Source organism: Lepidochelys kempii, chromosome 4 (genome assembly GCF_965140285.1).
Source record: "Lepidochelys kempii isolate rLepKem1 chromosome 4, rLepKem1.hap1, whole genome shotgun sequence".
Taxonomy (NCBI): domain Eukaryota; kingdom Metazoa; phylum Chordata; order Testudines; family Cheloniidae; genus Lepidochelys; species Lepidochelys kempii.
This window is the reverse complement of record NC_136383.1, coordinates 27,969,019-27,985,769: the sequence shown is the minus strand read 5'-3', so window position 1 is coordinate 27,985,769 and position 16,751 is coordinate 27,969,019. Positions and strand designations below refer to the sequence as shown.

The window sequence follows — 16,751 nt, the reverse complement described above, 5'->3', positions numbered from 1 at the left end:
TGTGGAAATCTTAGGAGACAAACACTTAAAGGCCAGCAAAATACCATATGCCAAACTACCCATAGTAAAATTAAAATGTCTGTGTATTAATAATCAAATCATAAATCCCAAACAAAACAAACTACACTTCCAGCACATTTGACACTCCACTTCTTACCAATGTCTCTTTCTTTTGGCTTTGTCTGTAATGAGTACAAACACTTGAGGTAACTCTGTTTTTTAGAGACAGAGTTTTATCCCCATCCCAACCAAACACCTATCACATTTCTGTATACATTTTCTCTTTCATTTCCACCCCTTCAGCATAGTTTAAACTCCAATATTATATTTCAGTATCATCCTTATTTACATAAAACTGAAGAAAGGAGCTTTTCAACTGTGGAATTACGTTTTCTGTAATAGTTAGAGATGGATGAACTGATTTGGATAAATTAAGAACCTGCCCAAACTTTGGCCCAAAACTCAAACTGAACTTGGTATGACTTTTGTTTAATTTAAAAAATAAAATAAATGAGGATAATTTTAACTGATTTTTTTTCTTTTTCAAGTAATTCAAACAGAAGAGGAAACACTGTTCTCATGGTATTTCTGACAGAATAAAAGCAGGAAGTACTAGACATCTCACCAGAACGCCTGCTCCCATGAGATTTCCAAAGCAATTTTTCAGAAGCAGGAATTTCAGATCACTTTGATAAAGTTCAGATACACATCCTAATTTATGTGTAATTATTTCTACCAAAATGAGCTTCTATATCTTTGAGATTTACTCATTAGCTATCATAATGACAATTTGTGCACACAAAAACCTTTAAGATACTTTATTTCAAAATGCTAATTTAATGTCACAATAAGATTGCTAGGAAAGGAAATGCTGTGTGTGGTCAGGATACAGAAATGTTTAATCATAGATACTGAAACAGCAGTTCCTAAATGTTCTTTTCCACATCTTCTTCCCCTGAGTTCAACACAGTTTACTGATGATTTGTGATAAATGAAAAAAGAATGGACAGAATTTTAAATCAGCAGTTTCGGATAACTTGCCTCCAAGAGTTTTCAAGAAGCTGGCTGAGGAACTTGCTAATGTTGATGTTAATGTTGATTTTCAATTACTCTTAGAGCACTGGGGAAGTTACAGAAGACAGGAAGAAAGCTAATGTTGTGCCAATAGTCAAAAAGGGTAAACAGGATGACCCACGAAATTATAGGCCTGTCACTCTGACATCAATCCCAGGCAATGGAGCAGCTGATACAGGACTTTTGATTCATAAAGAATTAAAGGAGGATAATGTAATTAATACCAATCAGCATGGGCTTCTAGAAAATAGATTGTGTCAAACTAACTTGATGTCTTTTATTGATGATTTACAAGTTGTGTTGATAAGAGTGTATATACATAGATTTCTGTAAGGTGTTTGATTTGGCATTGTACATTTAGATTAAAAATTAACTGGGCATACATTAAATGGGTTAAAAGCTGGCTAAATGATAGGTCTCAAAATGTAACTCCAAATGGGGTATTATCACTGAGCGGGTTGGTTTCTAGTGGGGTCCCACAGGGCTTGATTCTTGGTGTCACATTATTGACCATTTTTATCAATGACCTGGAAGAATACATAAAATCATCACTGATAAAGTTTGCAGGCAACACAAAAATTGGGGAGTGGCAAATAATGAAGAGGATGGGTCACTGATATAGAGCTATATGGATCACTTGGTAAAGTGGGAGCAAGCAGCCAATCAGCATTTTAATGGAGAAAGTTAAAGGGTGACTTGATTGTAGTCTATAAGTATCTACATTGGGAACAAATATTTGAAATAGTCTCTTCAATCTAGCAGACAAAGGTATATGATGCAATGGCTGGAAGTTGAAGCAAGACAAATTGACATTGGAATAAGACATACATTTTTAACAGTAAGGCTAATTAACCATTGGATTAATTTACCAAGAGTTGCAGTGGACTCTCCATCAATGACAATTTTTAAATCAAGATCGGATGTTTTTCCAAAAGATTGGCTTTAGGAATTATTTTGGGGAAGTTCTGGCCCTGTGTTAAACATGAGGTCAGACTAGATAATCACAATGGTTCCTTTTGACCTCGGATTCTATGAATCTATTATTCCAGAAGGAAAGCAATGAAGGATAGCACCATAAAACAAGGTGGGAATAACCTCAGGAACACTACCATTGTCATTGTATATTCATTGAGAATTATGTAAACCAACAAAAAATAGAGATGAAACTTAGACTACTACTCAGTGTATCAATTTGTTTACCTGTAGAAACACATTTTAAAAGAATGGATTTCAAAATAATGGGATTTAAGGGAAGAACCACAGTAAAGAAAGTTCTGAAGCTGGGGTTGGGGAAAGGAAAGATTTTTTTTTTATATTGTTACTTGGGCAATATATTGCACCCTTTGTTAACTGCTTGAAGGACACACTGAACAGAATGGACCAGATCCTGAGGTGGTGTAAACTGGTGTAGCTCCACTAATTTACACCAGCTGAGTATTTGGCTGAGTAATTTTTCATATTGTGTTACTATTTTAAGTAATTTTGATTAGGTTTTTTTTAAAAAAAGCAGCATCCTCTTAGATGCAAAATTGAAATTAGCAACAGCTTGGATACTTTTTCAGTTTGTTTCAAAGAGAGAATAGGTTGATTCAAGTTCATTAATAAGCCAAGGACCTCAGCCTCAAGTAGAAGATAATCTTTAGAAAATTAATATTCATCATTCACAACAGACAACTCTACCTGGAGTACAACTTATCTGTCAGTATATATCTTTAAACAAACCTTACCTTGTACTATGTAGGGAGTGTTCTCTTCTTTAGGGGAACACAAGGGACGAGGGGCAGGTGCTGGTGGCCGGTTTATAATAAAGGATCCGTGTTGCTTTCTTTTCTCCTCATCAGAGGCCAGTATCATATCATACACACTGTCATCCAACTCGGCAAAAGTATATGGATCCTCTTCATCCTCCTCAGATTTATCTTCTTCTTCACCATATACTTCCAGATGACCAGAAGTCACATCTCTTTCCTTTCTATCTTCTACCCATTTCCTTGCTGCAACATAGACAAGTTGTTTTCAATCTTCAGACTCCAAAAAGCTGCATTCTAATGCCAAAATTTTCAAATTGGGCACCTAAATACATATTTAGGCGTCTAAAGAAACGTGGCCTGATTTCCCAGAGCTCCTATTAAAGCCCATACAGATGGCTTCTAGGGGAAAGACTGCATTCTCATTTTTTCTTCATAGTTTTTGCTAAACTTTTTGAGACTGGGAGCCAAGAATGAGGACCCTAAATAAATGGCCTTATTTTAAAAAATACTGAGCACCCAGCAGCTCCCACTGAATATAAAAGGTTTCTTATCTTTAATAGTAAAGCAAAATAAATGGCAGCTGTGGGGTTCTCAGCACTTGTGAAAATCAATTCACTTATGTGCCAAAATACGACCTTAGTAGTCTAACTTTACCTATCCATATTTTTAAAATTTTAGCTTTTGTCTCCCACATGCCTTCTGTAGACATGAAGCCTCTTCCCAGGTGCCCCCTCCTGGCTTAGGGGCTGCCCTGTATGTGGTCCCTCACCTCAGTTTCCCTCTTGGATCCCTAGAAAATCCATGCAACCATGTTCTCAAGTCCATCAACATGTATTAACAAAACATAGCACAAATGTCTCACAACACGTCACCCCAGTGCAATTAGTCCTTAAAAAAGCCAGCTTTGTTCTCACCATAAGCCAGTGTCTTTTGCCACATCTCCATCCCTCTGCCAGGACAGTCCAGCCCTTCCTTCATGGGTGCAATCCTGTTCTTCCCAGCGGGAGCTCCCACAGCCTCTCTGCTGGGAGCACCCCTCACTCCCCCTGGCTTCACTCCTCACTGTTCCTCAGGGTCCAGCTCTCCAGCAAAGAGACGTCAGTGGGTAAGCCCCTTCACTGCTCCCCTTTCTTTCAGCCCCTTATGGCCATTGGCTCCATCTCTCTGACTTAGAGCCAGCAGGAATCTCCCTCTTCTGCTGCTATTGCCTTCAGCCTTCTCCAGCACTGGCCCTCTGGGTTGAGACATGTCAGTCAGCAAAACCTTCTGGCTGCTCTCCTGCCTTCAGCCTTCTCCCAGGAACTACCTTCTGTCTCTGGCAGCTCTTATCTCCTGCCCTTCCAGTCTGCTCTGACTCTCCTGGTCTCTTGCTCACAAGACCTTATTCGGCATGTCTACCCTGCAATCAGACAACCGTGGCTGGCCTGTGCCAGCTGACTTGGGCTTGGGCACTGTTTCACTGAAGTGTAGACATTCGGGCTCAGGCTGGAGCCTGGGCTCTAGGACCCTGTGCAGTGGGAGGGTCCCAGAGCTTGGGCTGCAGCCCAAGCCTGGAAGTCTACATTGCAATGAAACAGCCCTGCAGCCCAACCCCCAAACCTGAGTCAGCTGGCACGGGACAGCTGCAAGTTTTTAATTGCAGTGTAGATATACACTTATAGTCCCCTGGTGCTACCCTGCCCTCTTCATCATCCACCTGGACTGGAATAGGAGAGCCAAGCCCAGTTTCCTTTAATGGGACAACTATCCTGCAACACCACCTGTTTTTTGAGTTTGACCAAGATGTACTGTCGTACTGTATTATAAACCATGAAAGGCGGGGCCGTCCCTAAGGGGGTGCTCCCCACAGACCCACCCCCCCAGCACCTCCTGACGCTGCAAAAGCGGCTAAACAGCTGATCCACGGCTGGTGGGAGGTGCTGATCGGCAGGGCCCACTGGGGAGCAGGAGGCCCTGGGTGGGAGGGGGAGGTTCTGGTAGGGGGGTCCTCCTCACCCGCCCGCCTTTCGCCTCATCTCCCTGTCCACTCCTCACGATTTTTTTGAAGAGCGGGACTCCCCAAAACATGGGGCCCGGGGCAGTTGCCCCAATTCGCCGTACCCATTTGTACACCTTGGGCTCTGATGAAAGGGTCTCCAGATGTACTTTTACAGCTCATGACATACAGTTCCATTGTATATCATCTTTTGTAATTCATGCCAATGCCTTAAAAAAAAAAAAAAGGTTTCCTGAGCCTTTGCTTCCACCTTCCATATTCCCCATATTCCCCACATTGTGTTTTCTGGCTGCCCAGAATTGCATTCACTTTCTATTTAAAAAGCTGAGGCAGAATTAATAATATCCCAGATTTCATTTTTTAGACAGCAATATATTAGAAGCTTGTGCAGAGAAAATGATATTAAAAGCAGCAGCTGGTAGATGTTTCATTTTTAAATCAGTGGTTTTAAAAATACTTGGACAGATGTCACAAACATACTTAGCACAATTTATTAATGAGGGATTCTGAGGCCACAAAATGACGAATGTTTACATTTGTCTATTGCTGTCTACCTACTGTCCCCAAACAAACAGAAGATCCCCTAGTAGGTTTTAGTAGTGAATTGTGGTTCCCTTCATGTTGTTGTGGTCCCCTGCGTATGTCTCTTAATGCTTAAAACCGTTCTGCTGCTAATTAGAGTGAGAAACATTTTGTGTGTCTTGGGGACTACATCAGGTGAATAAATTTTAAAAGTGATACCATGTTCATGTAAACCAGCTATATAATTATCACTTACTATGTTCTCTGGGTTTCTTATATATAAAATATATTGTAAAACATCTACTGTGGTGGATAAAAAGTCTGCAACATTCTATACTTAATGTGAGAAATAATCTGTTTCCATGTTTCTATCTCAGTGGGCATTTTCATTCTCGGAACTCCAATAGGGGGCACTCTTATGCCATCAACAAAAAAACCAAACCCTCTCTTTGAAAAAGGGCTGAGCACTAGAATGCCTTTTATCTATTCCTAAGCAATACCTGCAGTAAATGGCTGACTAAAAATGTGTAGCGATGACTCGTTACAGTTTCTCTTTGAAAAGAAACTATCATCCTAATTTAGAGAAGATCCTCATATGTTATTTTCCTTTTCCCCATCCCCAGAAAGCTGTAATGATGAAACCAAAGCTAATACTTCATGAAAACACAGCACGTTTTAAATGAAGGATTCATATAGGAATTGTTTCAGAGGCACCTTACATTACCCCTAGGTTGTTAACTGTCTGTGCTCTGTATGTCCATATCTACCTATCTGTTCAGGTCAATATTTATGTTTTATAGGCATGAGACAGAGATGGAAGCATTACTAATGCATGGTGTAGCCACATATGAATTATGCAGGTTAATCCAAATTTATACCAAGAAATTCTTTATTCCAAGTCTACCCCTCTCATGTATGTAGCTACTGAGAACAGGGGGTATTGCAAGAGAAGTAAGGGGCATTTGGGGGTCATGGTGACAGTGCACCACTTTATGGTAAGTAGATGTGCTTATAATTTGTAATCTTTACTTTTTAATATATGAATATAAATGTGTAGCATCCTGTATGAAACCAGGTTTCAGAGTAACAGCCGTGTGAGTCTGTATTTGCAAAAAGAAAAGGAGTACTTGTGGCACCTTAGAGACTAACCAATTTATTTGAGCATAAGCTTTCATGAGCTACAGATCACTTCATCAGATGCATATGAAACCAGCTTTTTTCTTTCACGTTAGAGGACTGGAGCAAATCCCACTGGAACAAAACAACCCCCCCCCATATCCTGGAGAACAGAAAGCTCTAAAACATGTAGCCATTCAGATACCCTGAAGATGGTGATAGATTAGATAGAAAAGACTATACAATATAGTGGGGTGGGGAGACTATGGAGTGTAAATTGTGAAGGAAGTAAGGATCTAGGAAATAGGTAATCTGTAAACCCAGATGATTAGAGGTGAGAGGCAACCTAGGCAGTGGAAAGGAGCTAGGCCAAACTCAAAATGGCTGCCAACATTATTGCACAATAGCCAGGGTTTATTTATTCATACTGAACAAAATCCTGAAGTCCTTATTCAGAAAAAATAAAGAACAGATAATTACCCTACGGTAACTGTGAGTCTTCTAGACCAGTGGGTTCAACTTTTTCTCATTTACGGACCCCTAAAATATTTCAAATGGAGATACAGGCCCCTTTGGAAATCTTAGACATAGTCTGTGGACCCCCAGGTCCATGAAACACAGTTTGAAAACCACCATTCTAGAAGGGGACTGTGAATCCCACTCTAGGCGCACACGTGACCCATGTGCATAAGACTGGATTCTTTTTGCTAGCAGTGTCCATCGGGGTTGTGCATTCACCCTGTATCTCCTCATGCTCTCATGTGATGACATAAAGAGTGGGGAGACCAGGACCCTCCCTCATTTTCTTTCCAGTATGAAGCTCATGTTTGTTGAAGTCTCTTAAAGTGGGAACAGAGGGCAGGTCATGGGTTCCACACTGACTAAAACAACTAGAAGAACCACAGTTCCTGTAGGGTAACCGTTCTTCTTCAGGTGGCCTGGGCATATTTCCACTTGAGGCTCCAGGCATCTGCACCATGAGCTTCCAGAGCCCTCTGGACAGCAGTGTTCTCTGGGCCCGCTTGTCCTTCAATTCCCCAGTCCTGAAGGGTTTGAGGGTATAAAAAAGGTATAAAAGGGGAAATGCAGTTCTTTTCTAAACACCGATGGTGCAGCAAGCTTGGACCACAGCATCTTCTATGCTTTCCTTGACAGTTTTTGTTTTTTCTTTTTCTGCCCTTTGGAGGCAAAATGTGTTTAGAGTTATGTCATAGGGCAAACCCAACTGGAGAGCCCTCCAGCAGCAGGCCATGGCACAACAAAGGAACATGCCTCAGTTTCCCTCCTTCACTGGTTCTCAGAAATAGTCCCAACGGTCTTATCAAGTACAAATATAGCTCTCACAGTGTTAATTTATTACAGGGTTCCCATGCACATAAATCATAACAAAACAAGTCCCCAGCTCATCAATAAACAGCCCCAGCTTGTCTCACTACATCTCTCACCACACCTTGTCCCCAGCCTTCAGCCCACTTCAGCCTTCTCTGGGCATAACTCTCTAGCTCAGGAAAGTCAGCAGGTCGGTTGGTCGGTCGGTCGGTCGGTCTCTCTCTCTCTCTCTCTCTGCTGGCTTCCGGGCAATTCCCCACTCTTTCCAGAGAAGGTCTACAGAGCTTTCTGCTCTCTACAGGGTTTTCCCAAGGCAACTCCCTGCTGCTCCTTCAGGGCCCAGGTGTTCTCTTTTAAGCCTAAGTGGGGGTCTGCTGACCAGTAACAGCTGCACTGGCAACTGCCCTCTGGTTAGTTTGTCAGTTTGTCTTTTAAAAGAAAAGAGGAGCTGCCCCTCTGGTACAGACTTGGTCTGAAGCCACAGGAGTCACCTCACACACGCCTACTGTTGTGGGTGGCTTCTCAGGCCCAGTTGACTAAGTTGGCAGTGAATAAAGTCCAGCATCTGCTTTTAAGAATGTCTTACAGGAGTGAATTTGCCTGCCGCCCCATCCCTGCTCATAGGGGAGGCATCTCAGGTTGGCCACTGTTAAAGTCCCTGGCCTAGGAGACCTAACTATATGCCTAAAGTGGCTCTCTGGCCATTGGATCCAGTTTCCAAAAGCTATGGATCCGCAAACTGGATCTGGACCTGGGGGCCATCCAGGGATCTGGTGCTGCAAAACACGGATCTGGATCTAGCAGCAAAACATGAATCTGAGGCTGCAAAACCCAGATCCAGATCTGGCAGCCATACATAGATCCAGGAGCCACAAAACCTGGATTCTGATCCAGCAGCCAATCATAGATCTGGGAGCCACAAAACCCTGAGTGGATCCACAACAGGGCATAGATACCACAACAGGGCATAGATACCCCCCCCAAAGCTGCATATAGATCTCTGACTTGTATTAATTTGTTCTGAAAATGGTATAAATACAAGTTAAATTCTTTCCCAATGGGGATAATGTTCTTGTTTAGGGTTCTGAGCCAAAGGCTAAGAAGCCTGGTCTTTCCATCTTCTGCAGACCACTAGAATGCCGGTATATCCTTGCACCTCATTTACATTCAAGAAGGCAAGGATCAAATTTTGCATATTCAGAGAACTTTGTCACTATTTATATGGGGCCAAAACGCATCTATAAGTTTCCCAAAGCCTTGGGAAGATGGTGCTGACACAAGAGGAATCAGTCTGTCATGGTCCAAAGGTTGTCCATGTCATGACACACTGACAATATCCTGTAAAATCTGAACAAACCTTATGGGATTAAGATAAAGTTTACTGAATTAAGATAAACCTTACTGAGTTAGGGTTAATACCTTTGGGATGCATTGTATTAAAATGCAATTGTGTATGTATTATTCTGGCATTGTAAGTACCTTCTCTTGTAGGGAGGTGGGATGCTACTGAACTTCCTCTGTTATCAACCCTTTGAAACCACTCCCCTGGACAGAGATGCATATACTAATTCAGACTGGATTCTCCAGGGACCAATAGACAAAGAAAGGTTTCAGAGTAACAGCCGTGTTAGTCTGTATTCGCAAAAAGAAAAGGAGTACTTGTGGCACCTTAGAGACTAACCAATTTATTTGAGCATGAGCTTTCGTGAGCTACAGCTCACTTCATCGGATGCATACCGTGGAAACAGTTTCCACGGTATGCATCCGATGAAGTGAGCTGTAGCTCACGAAAGCTCATGCTCAAATAAATTGGTTAGTCTCTAAGGTGCCACAAGTACTCCTTTTCTTTTAGACAAAGAAAGGGTTTTTGGATGAATAGCCTGGTTTTATACTGTCTCAGGACCTGCTTCCTGATCCAGCAAACAGACAGGTCCATGGAGGGCCCCAACCCTTAGTTGGAAGGACTGGACCACGGAGGTCACAGAGGACATTGTGCTTGTTCTGAGCTGAAGCTGTGATAAACTGGTGAGCACAAGGAATCCTGGGAGGGAGGGGAGGGTCTGAAGGACTGGTCCTGCCAAAATCCATGTTAGGAGTAGGGTTAACTCTGGTAAGCTTATTAGCATACATGTAGGTTCTTTTATTGTTTTCTCTGTAATGCTTTTTACCTTAAGAATAAAGTAGACTTATACAGGAAGTGCTGTGTGGCAATTACACCTGTCAACCATCTCTAAAGAGAAAGTCAGCAGGTGCCCCCGAGCAACCTGTCAGTGCTGGGAAATGCACTGTGAAGGCAGGGAACTGTGCAGTCTGGAAACAGCCCAATCAGAAGGGAGAGAGATGGGGGTCTCCACCCAGAAAGGCAACAGATGGGGAGCTGGAAGCCCGAGGGCGGGTGCTCTTGCTGCACAACTGACAGGAGAAAGGCCATGTCCACCGCATGCCCTCAAGCTTTCTTCATCACACCACGCTGCATGACAGATACTGCAGCTACATATGTTGTTTTTAGCAAAAAAAATTCCTACAATTAAAACTTAACTTGGGGGAGGGAGAAGATTGATCTATTCACTCTTGACCTGGCATCCAGAGCTGATGCTTGTTCTGGCCATTCTGCAGTCCTTGTTTACCTAGAACTCCTCAGCCCACTTTCCTGGGGGTTGTGCTGCTTGTTAACTCCCACAAGTGGGAATATGCAGAGACCACTCAACAACGAAATGAAGGTTACTTACCTGTAACTGGAGTTCTGCAAGAGGAGTCTCTGCATGTTCACACTCCCTGCCCATCTTCCCTGCTTCTTTGGAGTCTCAGGGCAAGAATTTCCAAATTAGTGGAAGGAGCTGAGGGGTGGTTGGGGCCACTCTCCACTTTTACACCATTAGAACCCTCCAGGATCAGAGGAAAAGGGAGGAGAGAGGGGCCACAATGGATACTCCTGTTCAGACGGTTCCAGAAGTTTGTGGTGCAGGCACCTTGATCCCACAAATGGGAATATGCAGAGGCTCCCTCAAAGAAGTAAGTTTAATTTCTTTCTTCTTTGCGCATGTGTCATTGTGAATCCCACTGTATGTGACTGGCAAGCAGTATCTTCTTCTGGATAGTGGGTACCCTGGCACTGGAACTAAGGGTGCTGGGGGTGCTGCCGTACTCCCTGGCTTGAAGTGCTTTCCATTATATCCTGGGGTTTACAGTTTGGTTCAGTGGCTCTCAGCACCCCCATTATACAAATTGTTCCAGTGCCCCTACGTGGGTATGAAGTGTATGATCTGTGCTAATCAAATAAAATTAAATAAAAATGAAGTACTGCTCTTCGGAACTTGGCATCTGCCCTGGCTGCATGTCAAGTGCATAATGTTTAAAGAAGGTCAGTGGGTTTGTCCATGTAGCTACCTTACAGATCTGTGAGACTGACACATTTCTGACAAATGCCGACTTGCTCGCTTGAGCTCTGGTGAAGTAAGTCTTGACATTCACATATGTGGCTCACCAACCAGCTAGTAACAAGTGGAAATGCATTGTGTAATCCACTTGGAGAGTCCCCGTGGAGAGATCACCTCGCCTTTCAATACACAAAGAAACAGTGAGAGCGCTGCAAGGGCTCACTCCTCTTTAAGTATTAAAATAGAGCTCTGGAAATGGCAAATCCTCTTATGGCTTGCATTTCATGAGGAATTCCCTAAGCTTGAAGACGGGATGCCCTTCTCACTAATGCCACAATGGCTGTGGATCTAGCTACATCCATTGTGGATTGCAGGGACATATTTGCCACCAATTGTCCATCTTTTCCAATGTCTTTAAGCTCCTCTCAAGCCTTGAGAGAGGGAGCTTGTTGATAAATAGCATTGCTCTGTCCCATGTAAGAAACTCTCATTTGTCTAGGAGAGTCTGGCAATTAGGAACCACTCACTGATGTGATATAGAGATAGCAGATCCAATCATTTGGGATTTTATGCATATTCTTGGCCAAATGCAATTTTTCTTGTATGACTGAGACCACTAGAGATTGGGATTAGGGTAAGAATAAAAATACTTGAACCTGGAAAGTGGCACCTGGTATCTTTTCTTGATACATTTTGTTGTTAGTGATACAGTGGCTAGCAGTTGCCACGGAGTTCATGCTGGATCTAGCAATGCCACATTTATGGGGAAGGTGAAGATAGGAAAATGAATAGCTTGTGAGATTTTTCAGATATGACTGAAGTCTGGATCTCCAGTGTGTCTGTGATCCATATCAGGAGCTCTTGGAATGCTTTGAAATCATTCAGCATTGGTATCAATGCTGAGGTGACCACCTTGCTGGTTGATGATGAGGAAAGGTCTTTGAGGGGCAATGCCAGATGCTGATGGATTTGTGCCTACAGGTCCCGCTCCTCCTGGTACTCTGGGGGTCTGCAGCCTTGCCAGTTAGGCTGCCAGAGAGGGAGATCTTCTGTTTCTTGATGGAGAAGAGTGGCTCCTTCAGGCCTGTGAAGGAGGGCCGTTTATCCCAAGAAGGGCCAGACTGGTATCCCGTATGAATACAGGTGGTTGGAAGGTTGCTGACAGGACCAATACCAGTCCTGATGCAGTGGCTGAGCTCTGAAGAACTCTTACAGTTTTTCAGACTCTTACAGTTCAGTGACCCTAAGGGGGAAACTGGTGAGGTGTGCCCCAGTGATGATGAGTATGTGTCCTCCATAGGCAGTGCCAGTGGGTATAGTGCCGCCACTGGGTAGGGGTGCAGGTGCTTCTGTCAGTACCAGTGCACATCTCAGGGAGGTTGACCATTCTGCAGTCCACAACTGTTCCCCCATAATACCAAGGTAGGAGTTGGCAGTGGGGTCCAGAACCAAGGAATTCTGCTGCACTGTAGTTTGCTCCTTTTCACTCATCTTCAGAGCTGGGAGAGTTTGAGGATTTATCCCTGATGCTTTCCTGTGTGTCTCTACATGAGAGGACACTGAGTTCTTCCTCAAGATCCTGCCTCAGCATTCTAGGTAGCTTCTTTCAGTGACCCGGTCTGATGTCTGAGGTTTTGCTGTCCATGGCCCTGGTTCTGGTCAGTGTTAATGTAGCCAGTGCTGTGGTCAGTGTTGGTGATGGTTCCTCACATGGTGCTGACTTCTCTGCTGAAGCCTTAGGTATCATCTGTCCCCTTGATGGAGCACAAGAAGGTGAAGTTTTGGCTACCATAGTAGTTTGAGCCCAGATCTTCTGACTCCAATGCCACTCTCATGGATTATTGTAAAAGATGGAGTTTGAGTTTCGCATCTCACGATTTTTCGGTTCAGGCAGCAAAAGAAAGGCAAACTAGAATGTGGAATTTACCCTGGCAGAAAAGGCACGTGCTGTACCCATCTTTAAGTGGAATTAGTGCATCACTGGTTGGGCACAGCTGGAAGCCTACAGGTTTTGAACCCACCAAGTTAAGGTCCTTTTCAGGGGAGTCGTGTGTGTGCATGTGCGTGTGTGTTTGTGTGTTTTCGTTCGTTCATCCAGGAGGGGTTAGACTGAAGAATTTATATCCAGCCAAGAATTATTCAGTCCAAGATGTTGTAAGAGACTGAAGGCTGCTCTGAAGTGTTTCAGAAGTTTAGATGAAGATATAATAATAGAGTTGTCAGCAGATAGGACACCACTAGGTTCTGTCCCATTGCCATGGATGGTCAGAGGAAAATGAGAGACCATCATGGGAGCATGAGGAGGCATAGGATTCATGCACAGCCCCAGTGGACACTGCTAGCAAAAAGAACCTGCTCTTGCGTGCCTGGGGAGCATGCACACCTACAGTGGAATCTACACTGACTCGTACTCACAGAAGAACCAGAGATTATGGTCAGAGTTCTCAGATTTTCATAATCTATTAAAGACAAACATTTGTGCAGCAAATTCAGAATGGACGTATCTGGATACTTACAGATAGTGTCTGCAAAGGACAAGTTGATTTTTGTTATTAGCTCAACATCTACATTTGGCATTTAAGGATTTGCTCTTTCCCATTTTTTTCCAATAGGAAAACTATCATGACCCTTCTAGAAGTGCCACCACAACATTTTTTATTTTTTTTGCCTTTCCATAGGGGGAATGCAAACTACAAAATTTAATTTTAGATTTTTGTTCCATGAGTCTGGTTTTAAAAAATCCATGTGACAGCCCTGTCACCGCATTAGGGTCATGATGTCAGCCCTTCATCAGGAATACCAAAACAGGAATACCAAGATCATTGTCCAATCTATAATTCAACAGAAGGCCACATTTCTACCACAATACTGGCTAGAACTTATACTTAATACAATATTGGGTTACTTTTCCCTATTAGAATGCATAAAGTAAATTCTATTAATTTTACCTGTGGCATTGCAAGCTTCGCAAACAAGCACCAATTTAAATGTAACTTAACTAACATCTTAATTCAGTATTGTGTCTAAAACCTTCCTTATAATTCTATGCACCATGTATTATTTTATGGATCTCTGAGATGCGTAGGAGGAAGAAAACTCAGCCTGGAACCAGTGCTCCACAGTCTACCATCACTACTCTATCTGTAGTACTGAGTGACTTACGCCTTGACTCAGCAACGCAATTAAGCACTTGTTTGTTTTGCTGAATCAGGGCCTTACTGACTAGCCAACCACCATTAGCCATGTCCATATAGAATCTCTACAGTGGCATTTAACAAGTATTACACATATGATGAAAAATTCTTTTTTGGTAAGACTATACCTTGTGAAAAGTAGTGAATATAATCTTGTTTTATAGTGGTAGATGGATCTCGAGGAGGTAGGGGTGGCTTGTCCAGGAAAAAAGAGTCTCTTCCACCCGCTTCAGGATCGTCATCAGGTATGCTGGCATATAAATTGTCGTCATCAAAGCTGCATGACTTTTCCTCTAAATTATTTTCTTCATCTTTCTTTTCTTCCACTCCATTGACTTCTTCAGCTTCCTCTTCCTTTTCTTCCTCCTTGTCCTCTTCCTTCTTGCCTGATTCCTCCCAGGCTTTCTGTCTGACTCCACACTGGTCTCCTGTGCTCTGTCTGTCTGTTAATGCTAAAGAATGCATTGTTTAATTTAAAATTTGCCAACTGGAAGCATTTTGTGTTTCACCGATTTCCATAAAAGTACCAGCACTGCCAATAAAACTTTTATGAACTAATACCGTGGAACGCTGTTAAATGTATAACTTCAGTGAATGGCTTTTAAAATATTTACCAAATGAACAGTGGAAGCTTTCATTATATCTTGCTACCTCAGAACACAACATATTCATGTATACAATAACATTAGGGCTTTTCAGAGTTATTGGTGGGGTGGTTAGGCAATATGCACTATCCTTTCCCCACAATCTGTATTGCCTGATTTTCAAAGCAGCACAGCACACATGAGTTAGTAAAATATGTTAGAACTCATGCAGCTGTATCACTTATTTTTAATACACTATAGCTTGGCTGCTTATCATTTAACATTATTTAAAATGAAATAAATATTTCCCCTGGGATATGTGGTTTGTAGTGAGCTTTATGGCTAGTGGCCTTTTGACCAAAAATAAGGATATAGTGGAGAAATACATAACAGTAAATTTTCAGCACTATGTACAGCATAAGGATTTAGCTAAAATAACAACTGGAAACCATGTAACTTATTCCCTCCATACCCTTTTAAAATTGTATCCATTTCTGGACATAGACATTATGAAGACCCTCCATTATTTCCAATATTAGAAGCATTTAACTTACATATGTTTCTATTCTTTTGCCAACCCTCTCAATTTTAACCCACAATTTATATGTTAATATATGTTTCACTTAGGGTGCATTTGAGATAGAAGTTTTCCAATAAATTCTTTCTTTTCCATTCCTGGTATTCCAAAAAAATTCTAGAACCCCCCCCCAAAATACCTGACTACTTTGTACTGCCTCATGCCTGACAGAAAGATGAGTGCTTCTAAATATAATAGACAAACCCATCCATCACCATTTTTTCTCTTCGTAAAAAAGGCCAAATTATGGTCCCCTGAGTCAGTGGAATGCGGGTGGGTGGGGAAAACATCCGTAGCATGTGAGAAGTGTGAAAGGAAGCGTTACGTCTCTACAAGACAGAATGCCCCTAGAGGCACCAAGGGAAGTAGAAGGAGAAGCAGCTTTTGTTGCACCTTATTAAAGGATTCTTAGTTGTGAAGGATCTGTTATGAAGATTTGTCCCTAGTGCTGAGTACTTCAGTTCATTTCCTAATTGGACCATCATTTTTATATCCACATCCAGAACAGGGTAATGTTTGTGTGTCCCACCTAGAGCAGTAAGCACTAACAGTGCTAGCCAGACTTCTAGCCCTTCAAGTCAAATTATGGCTGCCCAGCGTCTAGGTGTGTTGGAGGAAGAGGATCATGATTTAGCCTGTAAGGAGCAACAATCTAATACAGAAAGTGAGACAACTGGGAAGATATCAAGAATCTAGTCAAATACAAATAGAATATGGGATGGCCTTTCTTACACAGTTATCATGGATCTGTGGCATAAGTGTCATTGCTAAATGCAAAAAAACCTGCAGCTCTTCCCTAACTGTCTTAGGTTCCCTTGCAAATCTCTGCCAACATTACTGAAACGTTAAGGGACAGGTCAATGTTTGTACAGATGTGAGAAGAGGAAGCTGAAAAGAGCCTCCCAATTGTGCTTCCATGCAGGATCTAATGACAAATGTAGGCACTGCCCTCCTCTAGCACAAGGGCTGCTCTCTGATAGAGCACAGGAGGGGTGGAGAGAAATGGGTCTGCCACTCTCCACATCAGCCCGCGGATCTGGGTGGCCACCAAGGGGAAAGCATGCTGCACCCCTTGAAAGAGTGTAGCAAAAGGTACGTTCCCCCATGGACCGGTGTTTAAAGGCATGACTGAGCCCTTAGGTCACACAGCTAAATGCTAAAAAGTCAGGAAATCTGCAAGTTAAGGTTGAGCATTTAACCATAACTTTGTCCTCTTGTGTGTGTATACACT

The 16,751-nt window shown here is 42.6% G+C and overlaps 1 protein-coding gene across 1 annotated transcript in view; it reads right to left on the bottom strand.

Annotated features, from left to right (window-relative positions):
- BANK1 (B cell scaffold protein with ankyrin repeats 1) overlaps positions 1–16,751 on the bottom strand; it is a 298,828-nt gene that overhangs the window by 45,580 nt on the left and 236,497 nt on the right. The window contains exons 10-11 of the mRNA XM_073340798.2: positions 14,488–14,811; positions 2,802–3,068 (exon numbers count right to left, since the gene is read on the bottom strand). Of these exons, the coding sequence (XP_073196899.1) occupies positions 2,802–3,068; positions 14,488–14,811 (591 nt within the window). The remainder of the gene's footprint in view (positions 1–2,801; positions 3,069–14,487; positions 14,812–16,751) is intronic.